Source organism: Phoxinus phoxinus (assembly GCF_949152265.1).
Source record: "Phoxinus phoxinus genome assembly, chromosome: 11".
Lineage (NCBI taxonomy): Eukaryota > Metazoa > Chordata > Actinopteri > Cypriniformes > Leuciscidae > Phoxinus > Phoxinus phoxinus.
Window position 1 is genome coordinate 247,501 of NC_136886.1, and position 18,637 is coordinate 266,137.

General features: G+C 49.7%; 1 protein-coding gene across 4 annotated transcripts in view; it reads left to right on the forward strand.

Annotated features, from left to right (window-relative positions):
* Positions 1-18,035, forward strand: part of LOC307007238 (FUN14 domain-containing protein 1-like) — an 18,064-nt gene extending 29 nt beyond the window's left edge. The window contains exons 1-6 of one of the 4 annotated variants that reach the window (XR_013799604.1): positions 1-697; positions 1,714-1,870; positions 9,518-9,593; positions 11,049-11,177; positions 17,538-17,727; positions 17,767-18,035. The exon at positions 1-697 is cut by the window's left edge and continues 29 nt beyond it. Coding sequence is in view for 2 of the 4 variants with exons in the window: in XM_079629019.1 (XP_079485145.1) it covers positions 643-697; positions 1,714-1,870; positions 9,518-9,593; positions 11,049-11,177; positions 17,538-17,615 (495 nt within the window). In the remaining 2 variants the exon portion in view is untranslated. Of the gene's footprint in view, positions 698-1,713; positions 1,871-9,517; positions 9,594-11,048; positions 11,178-17,537 lie in introns of all 4 variants that reach the window. The other 3 variants (XR_013799605.1, XM_079629019.1, XM_079629020.1) reach the window with 3 other exon arrangements.
* The last annotated feature ends 602 nt before the right edge of the window (positions 18,036-18,637 follow it).

Consider the following 18,637-nt stretch of genomic DNA (forward strand, 5'->3'; position numbering starts at 1 on the left):
CAACAGCCAATCGCTGAGGAGAACGCGAGCGCGTCACTGGCCTTGTCCCAAAATGTTTTGGTTCTTCAATCCTTTCGGTAATTTTGTTTCCTGTAAAGATCGTTTGAATCGCGACGCGACGCTTTAAGCGCTTCACGCGATGTTTGGAAACATGAGAGAATTGACTAAAACATCGGATTGCGAACGGCTAATTTGCGTTGTTATGAAATGCAAATAGAGAGGTGTGGTTTTCATGTAATGGGGAAACTGGAGTGACAGTTGTACAGTTAAGGGTTAACGCTTAGGCCGCTGTGGCTCAATCCTATTCTTATTTCCTCTAATGTTCTCAGGAAATATGAACGTCTCATAGATAGAGAACAGTTGAGATGAACATCCGTTACAAACCAACGCTTCCCATCCATAGTCGTTTATTTAGTGTTGCTAATTTACTATGAAATGCACCAAATATATAAAACATAAGAATGCAATGAAATGTAGTAAACCCGTCAGTAGCTTGAATTCATAATAAAACATTTCAGGAAATGCGTGTCTTATGGATATGAAAACGCAGTAATAACCGGACATTGGCTACTGTATAATATTTGAAACATTGACGTGGCTGTAGGCGGCGCGCACGCACAGCTGTCAACATCACCTGACGCCATGACGTCACACACACCCAAAATGGCGGAACAACAACAACAACAACACACAGAAGGTGAGTGAGTGAGAGAGAGTGTGTGTGTGTGTGTGAGAGAGTGGGGAGACAGAGTGAGTGAGTAAGTGTGTGTGTGTGTGTGTGTGTCTGCTGTCAGTATATGATGACCGAGTGTGTAGTGGCCGTCGTTACTCTGTGAAGTCAACAGCACTATGAAGACAGCGTGACTCATATCGAGCACACATGCCAACACAAACCAAAACTGAGAATATGAGCTCGTCTATCTGTTGGGTCAATCTCATTTAAAAAATATAATTTTTTGCAGAAAGGCCACATTTTACCTCAATCAAATCATGTATAGTGTCATGAGGTTTTATACTACAAACTAATAAAATCTTACTCCATATTTTGTCTTGTTTTTTATTTTATTTTAAAGTTCTTATCTTCTTGGGGTTAGGGTTAAATCAAGATACTTTTACAGGAGATGCAAAATCACTTCAGATATTAAGTCTTGTTTAATCTGTTTTTTCCCTTGATATTAAGAGTTTGTGCTTAAAACATGAACAAATGTCTGACAACGGAGTCAAAAAAATTATGTTTTCCCTTCGAATCAAGTTTATTTTTCCGACCCCATCAGCAGATATTTGTTCTTGTTTTAAGTACAAACTCACTTAATTTTTTTTTTTTTTTTTACAGTAAACAATATTTAATATCTTCTGTCAATGTGCTTCTCCAGTAAATGTGTCTTGATTCAAGAATGTTTAGATATTATTGCTGGAAGACAGACAGAAACCCTGAGAAACTCTGAATACAGTTAAATGAATTGGGGTGTGATGTGGTCACATGGTTTCCTGCAGTCGTGTGTGTGTGTGTGTGTGTGTGTGTGTGTGTGTGTGTGTGTGTGTGTGTGTGTCTCATGTTACCCTCCATCAATATTCCTCATGCTATATGGATATAATACTGCAGCTGCTTCAGATGAATAACAGCATCTCACGCTTCACTTTGAGCTGCTGTTGGTGTGTGTGTGTGTGTGTGTGTGTGTGTGTGTGTGTGTGTGTGTGTGTGTGCGCGCTCAGGACAGGCTGATGAAGACGAGGCGTTCGAGATGCTGGATCTCAGCACATTCGCCCGCAGTCACCAGTGGTGGAACACCGTGATCGGGAACAACTCCGGCCCGATGGCAGAGAAATACTCTGTGGCGACTCAGATCATGATGGGCGGATTCACAGGCTGGTGCGTTCCCATCACACACTCCTCTTCATCACCAGTTCACCTCGTTCCCATCACACACTCCTCTTCATCACCAGTTCATCTCGTTCCCATCACACACTCCTCTTCATCACCAGTTCATCTCGTTCCCATCACACACTCCTCTTCATCACCAGTTCATCTCGTTCCCATCACACACTCCTCTTCATCACCAGTTCATCTCGTTCCCATCACACACTCCTCTTCATCACCAGTTCATCTCGTTCCCATCACACACTCCTCTTCATCACCAGTTCATCTCGTTCCCATCACACACTCCTCTTCATCACCAGTTCACCTCGTTCCCATCACACACTCCTCTTCATCACCAGTTCATCTCGTTCCCATCACACACTCCTCTTCATCACCAGTTCACCTCGTTCCCATCACACACTCCTCTTCATCACCAGTTCATCTCGTTCCCATCACACACTCCTCTTCATCACCAGTTCATCTCGTTCCCATCACACACTCCTCTTCATCACCAGTTCACCTCGTTCCCATCACACACTCCTCTTCATCACCAGTTCATCTCGTTCCCATCACACACTCTTCTTCATCACCAGTTCACCTCGTTCCCATCACACACTCCTCTTCATCACCAGTTCACCTCGTTCCCATCACACACTCCTCTTCATCACCAGTTCATCTCGTTCCCATCACACACTCCTCTTCATCACCAGTTCATCTCGTTCCCATCACACACTCTTCTTCATCACCAGTTCACCTCGTTCCCATCACACACTCCTCTTCATCACCAGTTCACCTCGTTCCCATCACACACTCCTCTTCATCACCAGTTCACCTCGTTCCCATCACACACTCCTCTTCATCACCAGTTCATCTCGTTCCCATCACACACTCTTCTTCATCACCAGTTCATCTCGTTCCCATCACACACTCCTCTTCATCACCAGTTCACCTCGTTCCCATCACACACTCCTCTTCATCACCAGTTCACCTCGTTCCCATCACACACTCCTCTTCATCACCAGTTCACCTCGTTCCCATCACACACTCCTCTTCATCACCAGTTCACCTCGTTCCCATCACACACTCCTCTTCATCACCAGTTCACCTCGTTCCCATCACACACTCCTCTTCATCACCAGTTCACCTCGTTCCCATCACACACTCCTCTTCATCACCAGTTCACCTCGTTCCCATCACACACTCTTCTTCATCACCAGTTCACCTCGTTCCCATCACACACTCCTCTTCATCACCAGTTCACCTCGTTCCCATCACACACTCCTCTTCATCACCAGTTCACCTCGTTCCCATCACACACTCCTCTTCATCACCAGTTCACCTCGTTCCCATCACACACTCCTCTTCATCACCAGTTCACCTCGTTCCCATCACACACTCCTCTTCATCACCAGTTCACCTCGTTCCCATCACACACTCCTCTTCATCACCAGTTCACCTCGTTCCCATCACACACTCCTCTTCATCACCAGTTCACCTCGTTCCCATCACACACTCCTCTTCATCACCAGTTCACCTCGTTCCCATCACACACTCCTCTTCATCACCAGTTCACCTCGTTCCCATCACACACTCCTCTTCATCACCAGTTCACCTCGTTCCCATCACACACTCTTCTTCATCACCAGTTCACCTCGTTCCCATCACACACTCCTCTTCATCACCAGTTCATCTCGTTCCCATCACACACTCCTCTTCATCACCAGTTCATCTCGTTCCCATCACACACTCCTCTTCATCACCAGTTCATCTCGTTCCCATCACACACTCCTCTTCATCACCAGTTCATCTCGTTCCCATCACACACTCCTCTTCATCACCAGTTCATCTCGTTCCCATCACACACTCCTCTTCATCACCAGTTCATCTCGTTCCCATCACACACTCCTCTTCATCACCAGTTCACCTCGTTCCCATCACACACTCCTCTTCATCACCAGTTCATCTCGTTCCCATCACACACTCCTCTTCATCACCAGTTCACCTCGTTCCCATCACACACTCCTCTTCATCACCAGTTCATCTCGTTCCCATCACACACTCCTCTTCATCACCAGTTCATCTCGTTCCCATCACACACTCCTCTTCATCACCAGTTCACCTCGTTCCCATCACACACTCCTCTTCATCACCAGTTCATCTCGTTCCCATCACACACTCTTCTTCATCACCAGTTCACCTCGTTCCCATCACACACTCCTCTTCATCACCAGTTCACCTCGTTCCCATCACACACTCCTCTTCATCACCAGTTCATCTCGTTCCCATCACACACTCCTCTTCATCACCAGTTCATCTCGTTCCCATCACACACTCTTCTTCATCACCAGTTCACCTCGTTCCCATCACACACTCCTCTTCATCACCAGTTCACCTCGTTCCCATCACACACTCCTCTTCATCACCAGTTCACCTCGTTCCCATCACACACTCCTCTTCATCACCAGTTCATCTCGTTCCCATCACACACTCTTCTTCATCACCAGTTCATCTCGTTCCCATCACACACTCCTCTTCATCACCAGTTCACCTCGTTCCCATCACACACTCCTCTTCATCACCAGTTCACCTCGTTCCCATCACACACTCCTCTTCATCACCAGTTCACCTCGTTCCCATCACACACTCCTCTTCATCACCAGTTCACCTCGTTCCCATCACACACTCCTCTTCATCACCAGTTCACCTCGTTCCCATCACACACTCCTCTTCATCACCAGTTCACCTCGTTCCCATCACACACTCCTCTTCATCACCAGTTCACCTCGTTCCCATCACACACTCTTCTTCATCACCAGTTCACCTCGTTCCCATCACACACTCCTCTTCATCACCAGTTCACCTCGTTCCCATCACACACTCCTCTTCATCACCAGTTCACCTCGTTCCCATCACACACTCCTCTTCATCACCAGTTCACCTCGTTCCCATCACACACTCCTCTTCATCACCAGTTCACCTCGTTCCCATCACACACTCCTCTTCATCACCAGTTCACCTCGTTCCCATCACACACTCCTCTTCATCACCAGTTCACCTCGTTCCCATCACACACTCCTCTTCATCACCAGTTCACCTCGTTCCCATCACACACTCCTCTTCATCACCAGTTCACCTCGTTCCCATCACACACTCCTCTTCATCACCAGTTCACCTCGTTCCCATCACACACTCCTCTTCATCACCAGTTCACCTCGTTCCCATCACACACTCTTCTTCATCACCAGTTCACCTCGTTCCCATCACACACTCCTCTTCATCACCAGTTCATCTCGTTCCCATCACACACTCCTCTTCATCACCAGTTCACCTCGTTCCCATCACACACTCCTCTTCATCACCAGTTCATCTCGTTCCCATCACACACTCTTCTTCATCACCAGTTCACCTCGTTCCCATCACACACTCCTCTTCATCACCAGTTCACCTCGTTCCCATCACACACTCCTCTTCATCACCAGTTCATCTCGTTCCCATCACACACTCCTCTTCATCACCAGTTCATCTCGTTCCCATCACACACTCCTCTTCATCACCAGTTCATCTCGTTCCCATCACACACTCCTCTTCATCACCAGTTCATCTCGTTCCCATCACACACTCCTCTTCATCACCAGTTCATCTCGTTCCCATCACACACTCCTCTTCATCACCAGTTCACCTCGTTCCCATCACACACTCCTCTTCATCACCAGTTCATCTCGTTCCCATCACACACTCCTCTTCATCACCAGTTCATCTCGTTCCCATCACACACTCCTCTTCATCACCAGTTCACCTCGTTCCCATCACACACTCCTCTTCATCACCAGTTCACCTCGTTCCCATCACACACTCCTCTTCATCACCAGTTCATCTCGTTCCCATCACACACTCCTCTTCAACACCAGTTCACCTCGTTCCCATCACACACTCCTCTTCATCACCAGTTCACCTCGTTCCCATCACACACTCCTCTTCATCACCAGTTCATCTCGTTCCCATCACACACTCCTCTTCATCACCAGTTCATCTTGTTCCCATCACACACTCCTCTTCATCACCAGTTCACCTCGTTCCCATCACACACTCCTCTTCATCACCAGTTCATCTCGTTCCCATCACACACTCCTCTTCATCACCAGTTCACCTCGTTCCCATCACACACTCCTCTTCATCACCAGTTCATCTCGTTCCCATCACACACTCCTCTTCATCACCAGTTCACCTCGTTCCCATCACACACTCCTCTTCATCACCAGTTCACCTCGTTCCCATCACACACTCCTCTTCATCACCAGTTCATCTCGTTCCCATCACACACTCCTCTTCATCACCAGTTCATCTCGTTCCCATCACACACTCCTCTTCATCACCAGTTCACCTCGTTCCCATCACACACTCCTCTTCATCACCAGTTCATCTCGTTCCCATCACACACTCCTCTTCATCACCAGTTCACCTCGTTCCCATCACACACTCCTCTTCATCACCAGTTCATCTCGTTCCCATCACACACTCCTCTTCATCACCAGTTCATCTCGTTCCCATCACACACTCCTCTTCATCACCAGTTCATCTCGTTCCCATCACACACTCCTCTTCATCACCAGTTCATCTCGTTCCCATCACACACTCCTCTTCATCACCAGTTCACCTCGTTCCCATCACACACTCCTCTTCATCACCAGTTCATCTCGTTCCCATCACACACTCCTCTTCATCACCAGTTCACCTCGTTCCCATCACACACTCCTCTTCATCACCAGTTCATCTCGTTCCCATCACACACTCCTCTTCATCACCAGTTCATCTCGTTCCCATCACACACTCCTCTTCATCACCAGTTCACCTCGTTCCCATCACACACTCCTCTTCATCACCAGTTCATCTCGTTCCCATCACACACTCCTCTTCATCACCAGTTCACCTCGTTCCCATCACACACTCCTCTTCATCACCAGTTCATCTCGTTCCCATCACACACTCCTCTTCATCACCAGTTCATCTCGTTCCCATCACACACTCCTCTTCATCACCAGTTCACCTCGTTCCCATCACACACTCCTCTTCATCACCAGTTCACCTCGTTCCCATCACACACTCCTCTTCATCACCAGTTCACCTCGTTCCCATCACACACTCCTCTTCATCACCAGTTCACCTCGTTCCCATCACACACTCCTCTTCATCACCAGTTCACCTCGTTCCCATCACACACTCCTCTTCATCACCAGTTCACCTCGTTCCCATCACACACTCCTCTTCATCACCAGTTCACCTCGTTCCCATCACACACTCCTCTTCATCACCAGTTCACCTCGTTCCCATCACACACTCCTCTTCATCACCAGTTCACCTCGTTCCCATCACACACTCCTCTTCATCACCAGTTCACCTCGTTCCCATCACACACTCCTCTTCATCACCAGTTCATCTCGTTCCCATCACACACTCCTCTTCATCACCAGTTCATCTCGTTCCCATCACACACTCCTCTTCATCACCAGTTCACCTCGTTCCCATCACACACTCCTCTTCATCACCAGTTCACCTCGTTCCCATCACACACTCCTCTTCATCACCAGTTCACCTCGTTCCCATCACACACTCCTCTTCATCACCAGTTCACCTCGTTCCCATCACACACTCCTCTTAATCACCAGTTCATCTCGTTCCCATCACACACTCCTCTTCATCACCAGTTCACCTCGTTCCCATCACACACTCCTCTTCATCACCAGTTCATCTCGTTCCCATCACACACTCCTCTTCATCACCAGTTCATCTCGTTCCCATCACACACTCCTCTTCATCACCAGTTCACCTCGTTCCCATCACACACTCCTCTTCATCACCAGTTCATCTCGTTCCCATCACACACTCCTCTTCATCACCAGTTCATCTCGTTCCATCACACACTCCTCTTCATCACCAGTTCATCTCGTTCCCATCACACACTCCTCTTCATCACCAGTTCATCTCGTTCCCATCACACACTCCTCTTCATCACCAGTTCATCTCGTTCCCATCACACACTCCTCTTCATCACCAGTTCACCTCGTTCCCATCACACACTCCTCTTCATCACCAGTTCATCTCGTTCCCATCACACACTCCTCTTCATCACCAGTTCATCTCGTTCCCATCACACACTCCTCTTCATCACCAGTTCATCTCGTTCCCATCACACACTCCTCTTCAACACCAGTTCATCTCGTTCCCATCACACACTCCTCTTCATCACCAGTTCATCTCGTTCCCATCACACACTCCTCTTCATCACCAGTTCATCTCGTTCCCATCACACACTCCTCTTCATCACCAGTTCACCTCGTTCCCATCACACACTCCTCTTCATCACCAATTCATCTCGTTCCCATCACACACTCCTCTTCATCACCAGTTCATCTCGTTCCCATCACACACTCCTCTTCATCACCAGTTCATCTCGTTCCCATCACACACTCCTCTTCAACACCAGTTCACCTCGTTCCCATCACACACTCCTCTTCATCATCAGTTCATCTCGTTCCCATCACACACTCCTCTTCATCACCAGTTCATCTCGTTCCCATCACACACTCCTCTTCATCACCAGTTCACCTCGTTCCCATCACACACTCCTCTTCATCACCAGTTCATCTCGTTCCCATCACACACTCCTCTTCATCACCAGTTCATCTCGTTCCCATCACACACTCCTCTTCATCACCAGTTCATCTCGTTCCCATCACACACTCCTCTTCATCACCAGTTCATCTCGTTCCCATCACACACTCCTCTTAATCACCAGTTCATCTCGTTCCCATCACACACTCCTCTTCATCACCAGTTCATCTCGTTCCCATCACACACTCCTCTTCATCACCAGTTCACCTCGTTCCCATCACACACTCCTCTTCATCACCAGTTCATCTCGTTCCCATCACACACTCCTCTTCATCACCAGTTCACCTCGTTCCCATCACACACTCCTCTTCATCACCAGTTCACCTCGTTCCCATCACACACTCCTCTTCATCACCAGTTCATCTCGTTCCCATCACACACTCCTCTTCATCACCAGTTCATCTCGTTCCCATCACACACTCCTCTTCATCACCAGTTCATCTCGTTCCAATCACACACTCCTCTTCATCACCAGTTCACCTCGTTCCCATCACACACTCCTCTTCATCACCAGTTCATCTCGTTCCCATCACACACTCCTCTTCATCACCAGTTCATCTCGTTCCCATCACACACTCCTCTTCATCACCAGTTCATCTCGTTCCCATCACACTCCTCTTCATCACCAGTTCACCTCGTTCCCATCACACACTCCTCTTCATCACCAGTTCATCTCGTTCCCACTCCTCTCCAGAGACTGTAGGTTTATGAGCTATACTGGGACCAGCCACTGGGGGGCGATCGAGAATCTGGGTTTATTAGCTATACTGGGAAGGGGCGGGGCCTAGTTGAGTGAATTAGTAGTGCGTTGAAACTACTTCATAAGGGGCGGGACATTTCAAATAAGGGAAAAATAATGACCATACAAGCATGAAAACCTGTTCTAGTAAAGCCCAAAAACAATATCAAGACTTTGTAAAAGGGCACAATAGGTTTTCTTTAAATACTGGTATTCTTCATTGTGTCTCCCCTCTCTCCTGCTTGTCTCAGGTGTGTGGGTTACCTGTTCCAGCGAGTGGGGAAGGTCACCGCTACTGCCGTCGGTGGAGGATTCCTGCTGTTACAGGCGAGAACACAGAATACTGCCGTTACCGATCACTGCAGTTACCGATCGCTGCCGTTACCGATCGCTGCCGTTTCCGATCACTGCCGTTACCGATCGCTGCCGTTACCGATCGCTGCAGTTACCGATCGCTGCCGTTACCGATCGCTGATCGCTGCCGTTACCGATCGCTGATCGCTGCCGTTACCGATCGCTGCCGTTACCGATCGCTGATCGCTGCCGTTACCGATCGCTGCCATTACCGATCGCTGCCGTTACCGATCGCTGCCGTTAACGATCGCTGCCGTTACCGATCGCTGCCGTTACCGATCGCTGCCGTTACCGATCGCTGCCGTTACCGATCGCTGGCGTTTCCGATCGCTGCCGTTACCGATCGCTGCCGTTACCGATCGCTGCCGTTACCGATCGCTGCCGTTACCGATCGCTGCCGTTACCGATCGCTGCAGTTACCGATCGCTGCCGTTACCGATCGCTGATCGCTGCCGTTACCGATCGCTGATCGCTGCCGTTACCGATCGCTGATCGCTGCCGTTACCGATCGCTGATCGCTGCCGTTACCGATCGCTGATCGCTGCCGTTACCGATCGCTGCCATTACCGATCGCTGCCGTTACCGATCGCTGCCGTTACCGATCGCTGCCGTTAACGATCGCTGCCGTTTCCGATCGCTGCCGTTACCGATCGCTGCCGTTACCGATCGCTGCCGTTACCGATCGCTGCCGTTAACGATCGCTGCCGTTAACGATCGCTGCCGTTTCCGATCGCTGCCGTTACCGATCGCTGCCGTTTCCGATCGCTGCCGTTAACGATCGCTGCCGTTACCGATCGCTGCCGTTACCGATCGCTGATCGCTGCCGTTACCGATCGCTGCAGTTACCGATCGCTGCCGTTACCGATCGCTGCCGTTACCGATCGCTGCCGTTACCGATCGCTGTCGATACCGATCGCTGCAGTTACCGATCGCTGCCGTTACCGATCGCTGCCGTTACCGATCGCTGCCGTTACCGATCGCTGCCGTTACCGATCGCTGCCGTTACCGATCGCTGCCGTTACCGATCGCTGCAGTTACCGATCGCTGCCGTTACCGATCGCTGCCGTTACCGATCGCTGCCGTTACCGATCGCTGCAGTTACCGATCGCTGCCGTTACCGATCGCTGCCGTTACCGATCGCTGCCGTTACCGATCGCTGCAGTTACCGATCGCTGCCGTTACCGATCGCTGCCGTTACCGATCGCTGCCGTTACCGATCGCTGCCGTTACCGATCGCTGCCGTTACCGATCGCTGCCGTTACCGATCGCTGCAGTCACCGATCGCTGCCGTTACCGATCGCTGCCGTTACCGATCGCTGCCGTTACCGATCGCTGCCGTTACCGATCGCTGCCGTTACCGATCGCTGCCGTTACCGATCACTGGTGCTTCAGTGTTTACATGTGACTCGATGGGCTTTTGTCTCGCAGATCGCCAATCACAGCGGCTACGTCCAGGTGGACTGGAAGAAAGTGGAGAAAGATGTCAACACAGCCAAGAGACGCCTGAAGAAAAAAGCCAATAAAGCTGCACCTGAGATCAACACGTTTATTGAGGAGGTGAAGGCGCTTAATATTTTGAATAAAATGAACATGATAATGTCTTGTGCCAATCTGAGCTTCAAATAACAGGAATTCATTAAAATAATTAAATCTAGGACTTTAAAATAGATTTTTCCTTTTTTATAATTTAGTTCCCTTTCGAGAACGGTCATTTCGTAATGCGTAGCAAATACGCAGTGGGGAAACTCTTGAAGTTACCGGCTACTAGCCTCTACTGTGCTGAGGACACGGCACACCGGCTACTAGCCTCTACTGTGCTGAGGACACGGCACACCCGCTACTAGCCTCTACTGTGCTGAGGACACGGCACACCGGCTACTAGCCTCTACTGTGCTGAGGACACGGCACGCCGGCTACTAGCCTCTACTGTGCTGAGGACACGGCACACCGGCTACTAGCCTCTACTGTGCTGAGGACACGGCACACCGGCTACTAGCCTCTACTGTGCTGAGGACACGGCACACCGGCTACTAGCCTCTACTGTGCTGAGGACACGGCACACCGGCTACTAGCCTCTACTGTGCTGAGGACACGGCACACCGGCTACTAGCCTCTACTGTGCTGAGGACACGGCACGCCGGCTACTAGCCTCTACTGTGCTGAGGACACGGCACACCGGCTACTAGCCTCTACTGTGCTGAGGACACGGCACACCGGCTACTAGCCTCTACTGTGCTGAGGACACGGCACACCGGCTACTAGCCTCTACTGTGCTGAGGACACGGCACACCGGCTACTAGCCTCTACTGTGCTGAGGACACGGCACACCGGCTACTAGCCTCTACTGTGCTGAGGACACGGCACACCGGCTACTAGCCTCTACTGTGCTGAGGACACGGCACACCGGCTACTAGCCTCTACTGTGCTGAGGACACGGCACACCGGCTACTAGCCTCTACTGTGCTGAGGACACGGCACACCGGCTACTAGCCTCTACTGTGCTGAGGACACGGCACGCCGGCTACTAGCCTCTACTGTGCTGAGGACACGGCACGCCGGCTACTAGCCTCTACTGTGCTGAGGACACGGCACACCGGCTACTAGCCTCTACTGTGCTGAGGACACGGCACACCGGCTACTAGCCTCTACTGTGCTGAGGACACGGCACACCGGCTACTAGCCTCTACTGTGCTGAGGACACGGCACACCGGCTACTAGCCTCTACTGTGCTGAGGACACGGCACACCGGCTACTAGCCTCTACTGTGCTGAGGACACGGCACACCGGCTACTAGCCTCTACTGTGCTGAGGACACGGCACGCCGGCTACTAGCCTCTACTGTGCTGAGGACACGGCACGCCGGCTACTAGCCTCTACTGTGCTGAGGACACGGCACGCCGGCTACTAGCCTCTACTGTGCTGAGGACACGGCACACCGGCTACTAGCCTCTACTGTGCTGAGGACACGGCACACCGGCTACTAGCCTCTACTGTGCTGAGGACAAGGCACGCCGGCTACTAGCCTCTACTGTGCTGAGGACACGGCACACCGGCTACTAGCCTCTACTGTGCTGAGGACACGGCACACCGGCTACTAGCCTCTACTGTGCTGAGGACACGGCACACCGGCTACTAGCCTCTACTGTGCTGAGGACACGGCACACCGGCTACTAGCCTCTACTGTGCTGAGGACACGGCACACCGGCTACTAGCCTCTACTGTGCTGAGGACACGGCACACCGGCTACTAGCCTCTACTGTGCTGAGGACACGGCACACCGGCTACTAGCCTCTACTGTGCTGAGGACACGGCACACCGGCTACTAGCCTCTACTGTGCTGAGGACACGGCACACCGGCTACTAGCCTCTACTGTGCTGAGGACACGGCACACCGGCTACTAGCCTCTACTGTGCTGAGGACACGGCACACCGGCTACTAGCCTCTACTGTGCTGAGGACACGGCACACCGGCTACTAGCCTCTACTGTGCTGAGGAAACTGTTCGAAGCTTCGCCGTTGAATCAAGCCAGACAGCCAGAACGAGCCTTACCTGCAGCGGACCAGCGCCTTCTCCTCGAGGGAGCCGCTTCTCCTGCGGCCATCCGGCGTTTTGCCGTCGCAAAACACAGTTTTCTGAAAGAGCAAAATTCTGAGAGCACAAGCGTTGTTTCAAATGCTGTTCTCAGCACACAAAGTGTGTCGTGTGTCTGGGTCTCCCCCACGCGGAAGCTGCCGGCGGATGCCTGCCCATCTCGACGCTGCGGACACGGTAAGCTCTCTTGAAACAAGATGGCGGCACCGGTCCTTCTGCGCTTCCTATTCCCGCACTACTTCAGCCTTCGTTCAGAGACCATCGCAGCGCCACGGACTTAGCACTGCGTGCTACGACGGCTACTGCTCAGGCAGAGGTATGGCTAACCTGATCGTGCTCGAGCGCCATCTTTGGCTGAACATAACCGATATTAAGGAGGCGGACAGAACGGCGTTCCTAGACTCACCAGTCTCCAGCACTGGCCTATTCGGCCCAGCTCTACAGGGGTTCGCGGAGCGATTCACAGAGGCACAGAAGTCATCACAAGCTATCCGAGACTTCCTGCCGAAACGCTCCAGCTAGCGCTTCGAGTCGACCCAGAAGAACGCCACCTCATTAGTTAGCAAAGCCAGCGCCTCTGGTTTCTCAGCAGCGCTCACGATCGGCTAAGCGCTATCAGCACCCCGCGGCCACAGGGCCCCCGACCCAGGAGTGTGTTGGACCCTGAGCCTCCGTAGACCTGCTAGCAACGAGACGGCATGAGTCTCGCCGCGGCCGGACCACGCACAAAGTTCGCTTAAATCTCGCAGCTCCCCGTTTAGCTGGAGATATTTATACTGTAGTCAGTGAACCTGTTGCACTGCACGCGCCGCTACAAACAACCGCTGTTTTCACAGCGACCCAAATAAAGCACAAAAAGAGTTTGTTTCAAACACACAACACCCGGGTTACGTTCCTTAGGTGGCCCATCCCCAGGTGTCAGTATCTCACGAGGCTCGGCGAGCCAGCCCCATACTGAGCGCGTGCACAAAACACGGGTAATAGGTCCTGTGCTAGGCGGCCCATCCCCAGTCTCCATTCAACCCCTATCCACACGGCCCAGGCCTGGCAGTAGAGTGGAAGGGTCAAATTGGGTAATGAACACTAGTTACTCGCTCCAATCCGCTTGCAGACCCCGCGCTTTCAGGCGGTCGTCGAGACTTCGGTGAGAAGCGACGTGGTTCACGCACCGAAATAATAACCCTGCTAGCAAAGGGGCCAAAGAGAAGGTGTCCCTCGCGCTAACCCAGCCGCGGTTTACAGCTGCTACTTCCTTGTACCAAAACAGGATGGCGGCACCAGGCCCATACTGGAGCTCAGACATCTGAACACAGCCCTCATGAGACGGCCATTCAGAACGCTAACTAGCAAACAAATCCTCGCGCAAGTTCGCCAGGAGATTTTCACAGTGGATCTGAAAGATGCCTACTTTCATATTCAGATAACGGCCCATCACAGCCATTCCAATCGCCGTCGAGGGCCAGGCTTATCAACACACTAGCACCCCGTACACACTACACCCCGTACACCCCTAACCCCTCCGGTTCACGTGGCTATGCGGAAGCGGGAACATTTTTGGAAAACAAAATCTGTATTATAAATGTATCAAGGCTCGTACCTTGGAACTTATTTCTTGAACACTGTTACTGTAATCTCCCGAACACTGTTACTGTAATCTCCCGAACACTGTTACTGTAATCTCCCGAACACTGTTACTGTAATCTCCCGAACACTGTTACTGTAATCTCCCGAACACTGTTACTGTAATCTCCCGCTATCTCTGTAAAGCCTGATCACTGTTACTGTAATCTCCCGAACACTGTTACTGTAATCTCCCGAACACTGTTACTGTAATCTCCCGATCACTGTTACTGTAATCTCCCGAACACTGTTACTGTAATCTCCCGAACACTGTTACTGTAATCTCCCGAACACTGTTACTGTAATCTCCCGAACACTGTTACTGTAATCTCCCGATCACTGTTACTGTAATCTCCCGAACACTGTTACTGTAATCTCCCGATCACTGTTACTGTAATCTCCCGAACACTGTTACTGTAATCTCCCGAACACTGTTACTGTAATCTCCCGAACACTGTTACTGTAATCTCCCGATCACTGTTACTGTAATCTCCCGAACACTGTTACTGTAATCTCCCGAACACTGTTACTGTAATCTCCCGAACACTGTTACTGTAATCTCCCGATCACTGTTACTGTAATCTCCCGAACACTGTTACTGTAATCTCCCGAACACTGTTACTGTAATCTCCCGAACACTGTTACTGTAATCTCCCGAACACTGTTACTGTAATCTCCCGAACACTGTTACTGTAATCTCCCGAACACTGTTACTGTAATCTCCCGAACACTGTTACTGTAATCTCCCGCTATCTCTGTAAAGCCTGATCACTGTTACTGTAATCTCCCGAACACTGTTACTGTAATCTCCCGAACACTGTTACTGTAATCTCCCGAACACTGTTACTGTAATCTCCCGAACACTGTTACTGTAATCTCCCAAACACTGTTACTGTAATCTCCCGATCACTGTTACTGCAATCTCCCGATCACTGTTACTGTAATCTCCCGAACACTGTTACTGTAATCTCCCGAACACTGTTACTGTAATCTCCCGCTATCTCTGTAAAGCCTGATCACTGTTACTGTAATCTCCCGAACACTGTTACTGTAATCTCCCGAACACTGTTACTGTAATCTCCCGAACACTGTTACTGTAATCTCCCGAACACTGTTACTGTAATCTCCCGAACACTGTTACTGTAATCTCCCGAACACTGTTACTGTAATCTCCCGAACACTGTTACTGTAATCTCCCGAACACTGTTACTGTAATCTCCCGAACACTGTTACTGTAATCTCCCGAACACTGTTACTGTAATCTCCCGATCACTGTTACTGTAATCTCCCGAACACTGTTACTGTAATCTCCCGAACACTGTTACTGTAATCTCCCGATCACTGTTACTGTAATCTCCCGAACACTGTTACTGTAATCTCCCGAACACTGTTACTGTAATCTCCCGAACACTGTTACTGTAATCTCCCGATCACTGTTACTGTAATCTCCCGATCACTGTTACTGTAATCTCCCGAACACTGTTACTGTAATCTCCCGAACACTGTTACTGTAATCTCCCGAACACTGTTACTGTAATCTCCCGATCACTGTTACTGTAATCTCCCGATCACTGTTACTGTAATCTCCCGAACACTGTTACTGTAATCTCCCGAACACTGTTACTGTAATCTCCCGAACACTGTTACTGTAATCTCCCGAACACTGTTACTGTAATCTCCCGAACACTGTTACTGTAATCTCCCGAACACTGTTACTGTAATCTCCCGAACACTGTTACTGTAATCTCCCGATCACTGTTACTGTAATCTCCCAAACACTGTTACTGTAATCTCCCGATCACTGTTACTGTAATCTCCCGAACACTGTTACTGTAATCTCCCGAACACTGTTACTGTAATCTCCCGATCACTGTTACTGTAATCTCCCAAACACTGTTACTGTAATCTCCCGATCACTGTTACTGTAATCTCCCGAACACTGTTACTGTAATCTCCCGAACACTGTTACTGTAATCTCCCGAACACTGTTACTGTAATCTCCCGAACACTGTTACTGTAATCTCCCGATCACTGTTACTGTAATCTCCCAAACACTGTTACTGTAATCTCCCGATCACTGTTACTGTAATCTCCCGAACACTGTTACTGTAATCTCCCGAACACTGTTACTGTAATCTCCCGATCACTGTTACTGTAATCTCCCAAACACTGTTACTGTAATCTCCCGATCACTGTTACTGTAATCTCCCGAACACTGTTACTGTAATCTCCCGAACACTGTTACTGTAATCTCCCGATCACTGTTACTGTAATCTCCCGAACACTGTTACTGTAATCTCCCGAACACTGTTATTGTGATCTCCCGAACACTGTTACTGTAATCTCCCGAACACTGTTACTGTAATCTCCCGAACACTGTTACTGTAATCTCCCGAACACTGTTACTGTAATCTCCCGATCACTGTTACTGTAATCTCCCGAACACTGTTACTGTAATCTCCTGTGATCTCTGTAAAGCGGCTGTGGAACTCTGTGTTGGTAAAGCGCTGTATAGATGAAGACTTGACTTGCGTTGTGCCGTGTCCTCAGCACAGTAGAGGCTAGTAGCCGGTTGGTATTGCTGTGCAGCTGCACTGCGTTTTAAGTATTGTGATTGAGTACGCTCAACACTATACAGTTATTGTGATGTGTGTAGCAGTGCCCTCTTCTGGTTACCAATAGTTTTAAACCTCCATGTTTTCCAGGCTTCTGAATTTGTGAAGAAAAACATCGTTGTTTCCAGTGGATTTGTCGGCGGCTTCTTGCTCGGCCTCGCCTCTTGAGTCGCGCGTTTCTGTGACGTCCCATCATGCACCTCATGCTGCTCTTCTCACTCACTCAGTGTGTGTGAGTGTGTGAGTGAGTGTGTCAGTGTGTGAGTGAGTGTGTCAGTGTGTGCGTGTGTGTGAGTGTGCGTGTGTGTGCGTGTGTAAGGTGAGTGTGTCAGTGTGTGCATGTGTGTGAGTGTGCGTGTGTCTGATGAGGTGGAGGTGAGCTTATTCTGTGCAGAACTGAACACTATAAGCAGTCTGTGTAAGCTTCTCTGAATCTAACGGGTGGAGGATGACCTTTCCCAGCGGATGCTTGTACAGGTGTGTACAGGTGTGTGTGTGTGTGTGTGTGTCGTGTCGCGGTCGCTGTTCATGTTCTCTGTGTTTCTTCATGACTGTTTACACTGTAAATAAAAATAACTCCTGCTTCAACTTTGTGACATCTTGATTGTGTTGTTTTCCAGCAGTATTTTATGATGGAATATCTGGTAGTCTGTTCACATATTGCTTACCTAATTTTCCATTGGTCTTTTCCCAGAGGTGTAACTAAGGTCAGAGGTCATCGGAGGCTCAACCAATCCTCAGCTGGAAGAATAAAAAATTATGCGTTTATCCATTTAGTGCACTTTACAATTATTAATATTCCACATATATGTTCAGTCATGTGAAGCAGAATGAGCAGTTCAGTGTGTGTGTGTGTGTGTGTGTGTGACGCTCGCACTGGCCGTCTCGTCCCTCATCCTCACGTTGACACACAACACCAGTTCTGGGCTACTCGTGTAAAATACCAGCTATTCTACAAAATGGCTGACATAAAAGCTAATTACACTACAAGTTAATTTGATTGAATACATGATAAAAAAAAAAGAAATTAATAGGAAATAAGTATTAGATCATAATGCTATCAGACGGTTTGACCATTATAATTCTATATCACGCTACTCAATATTTATCAAATGAATGTATGGTATGTATTCTTCAAGGGGGTTCAGAGAACGGTAGGCTACATGTACAACTAAACACACACAATCTAC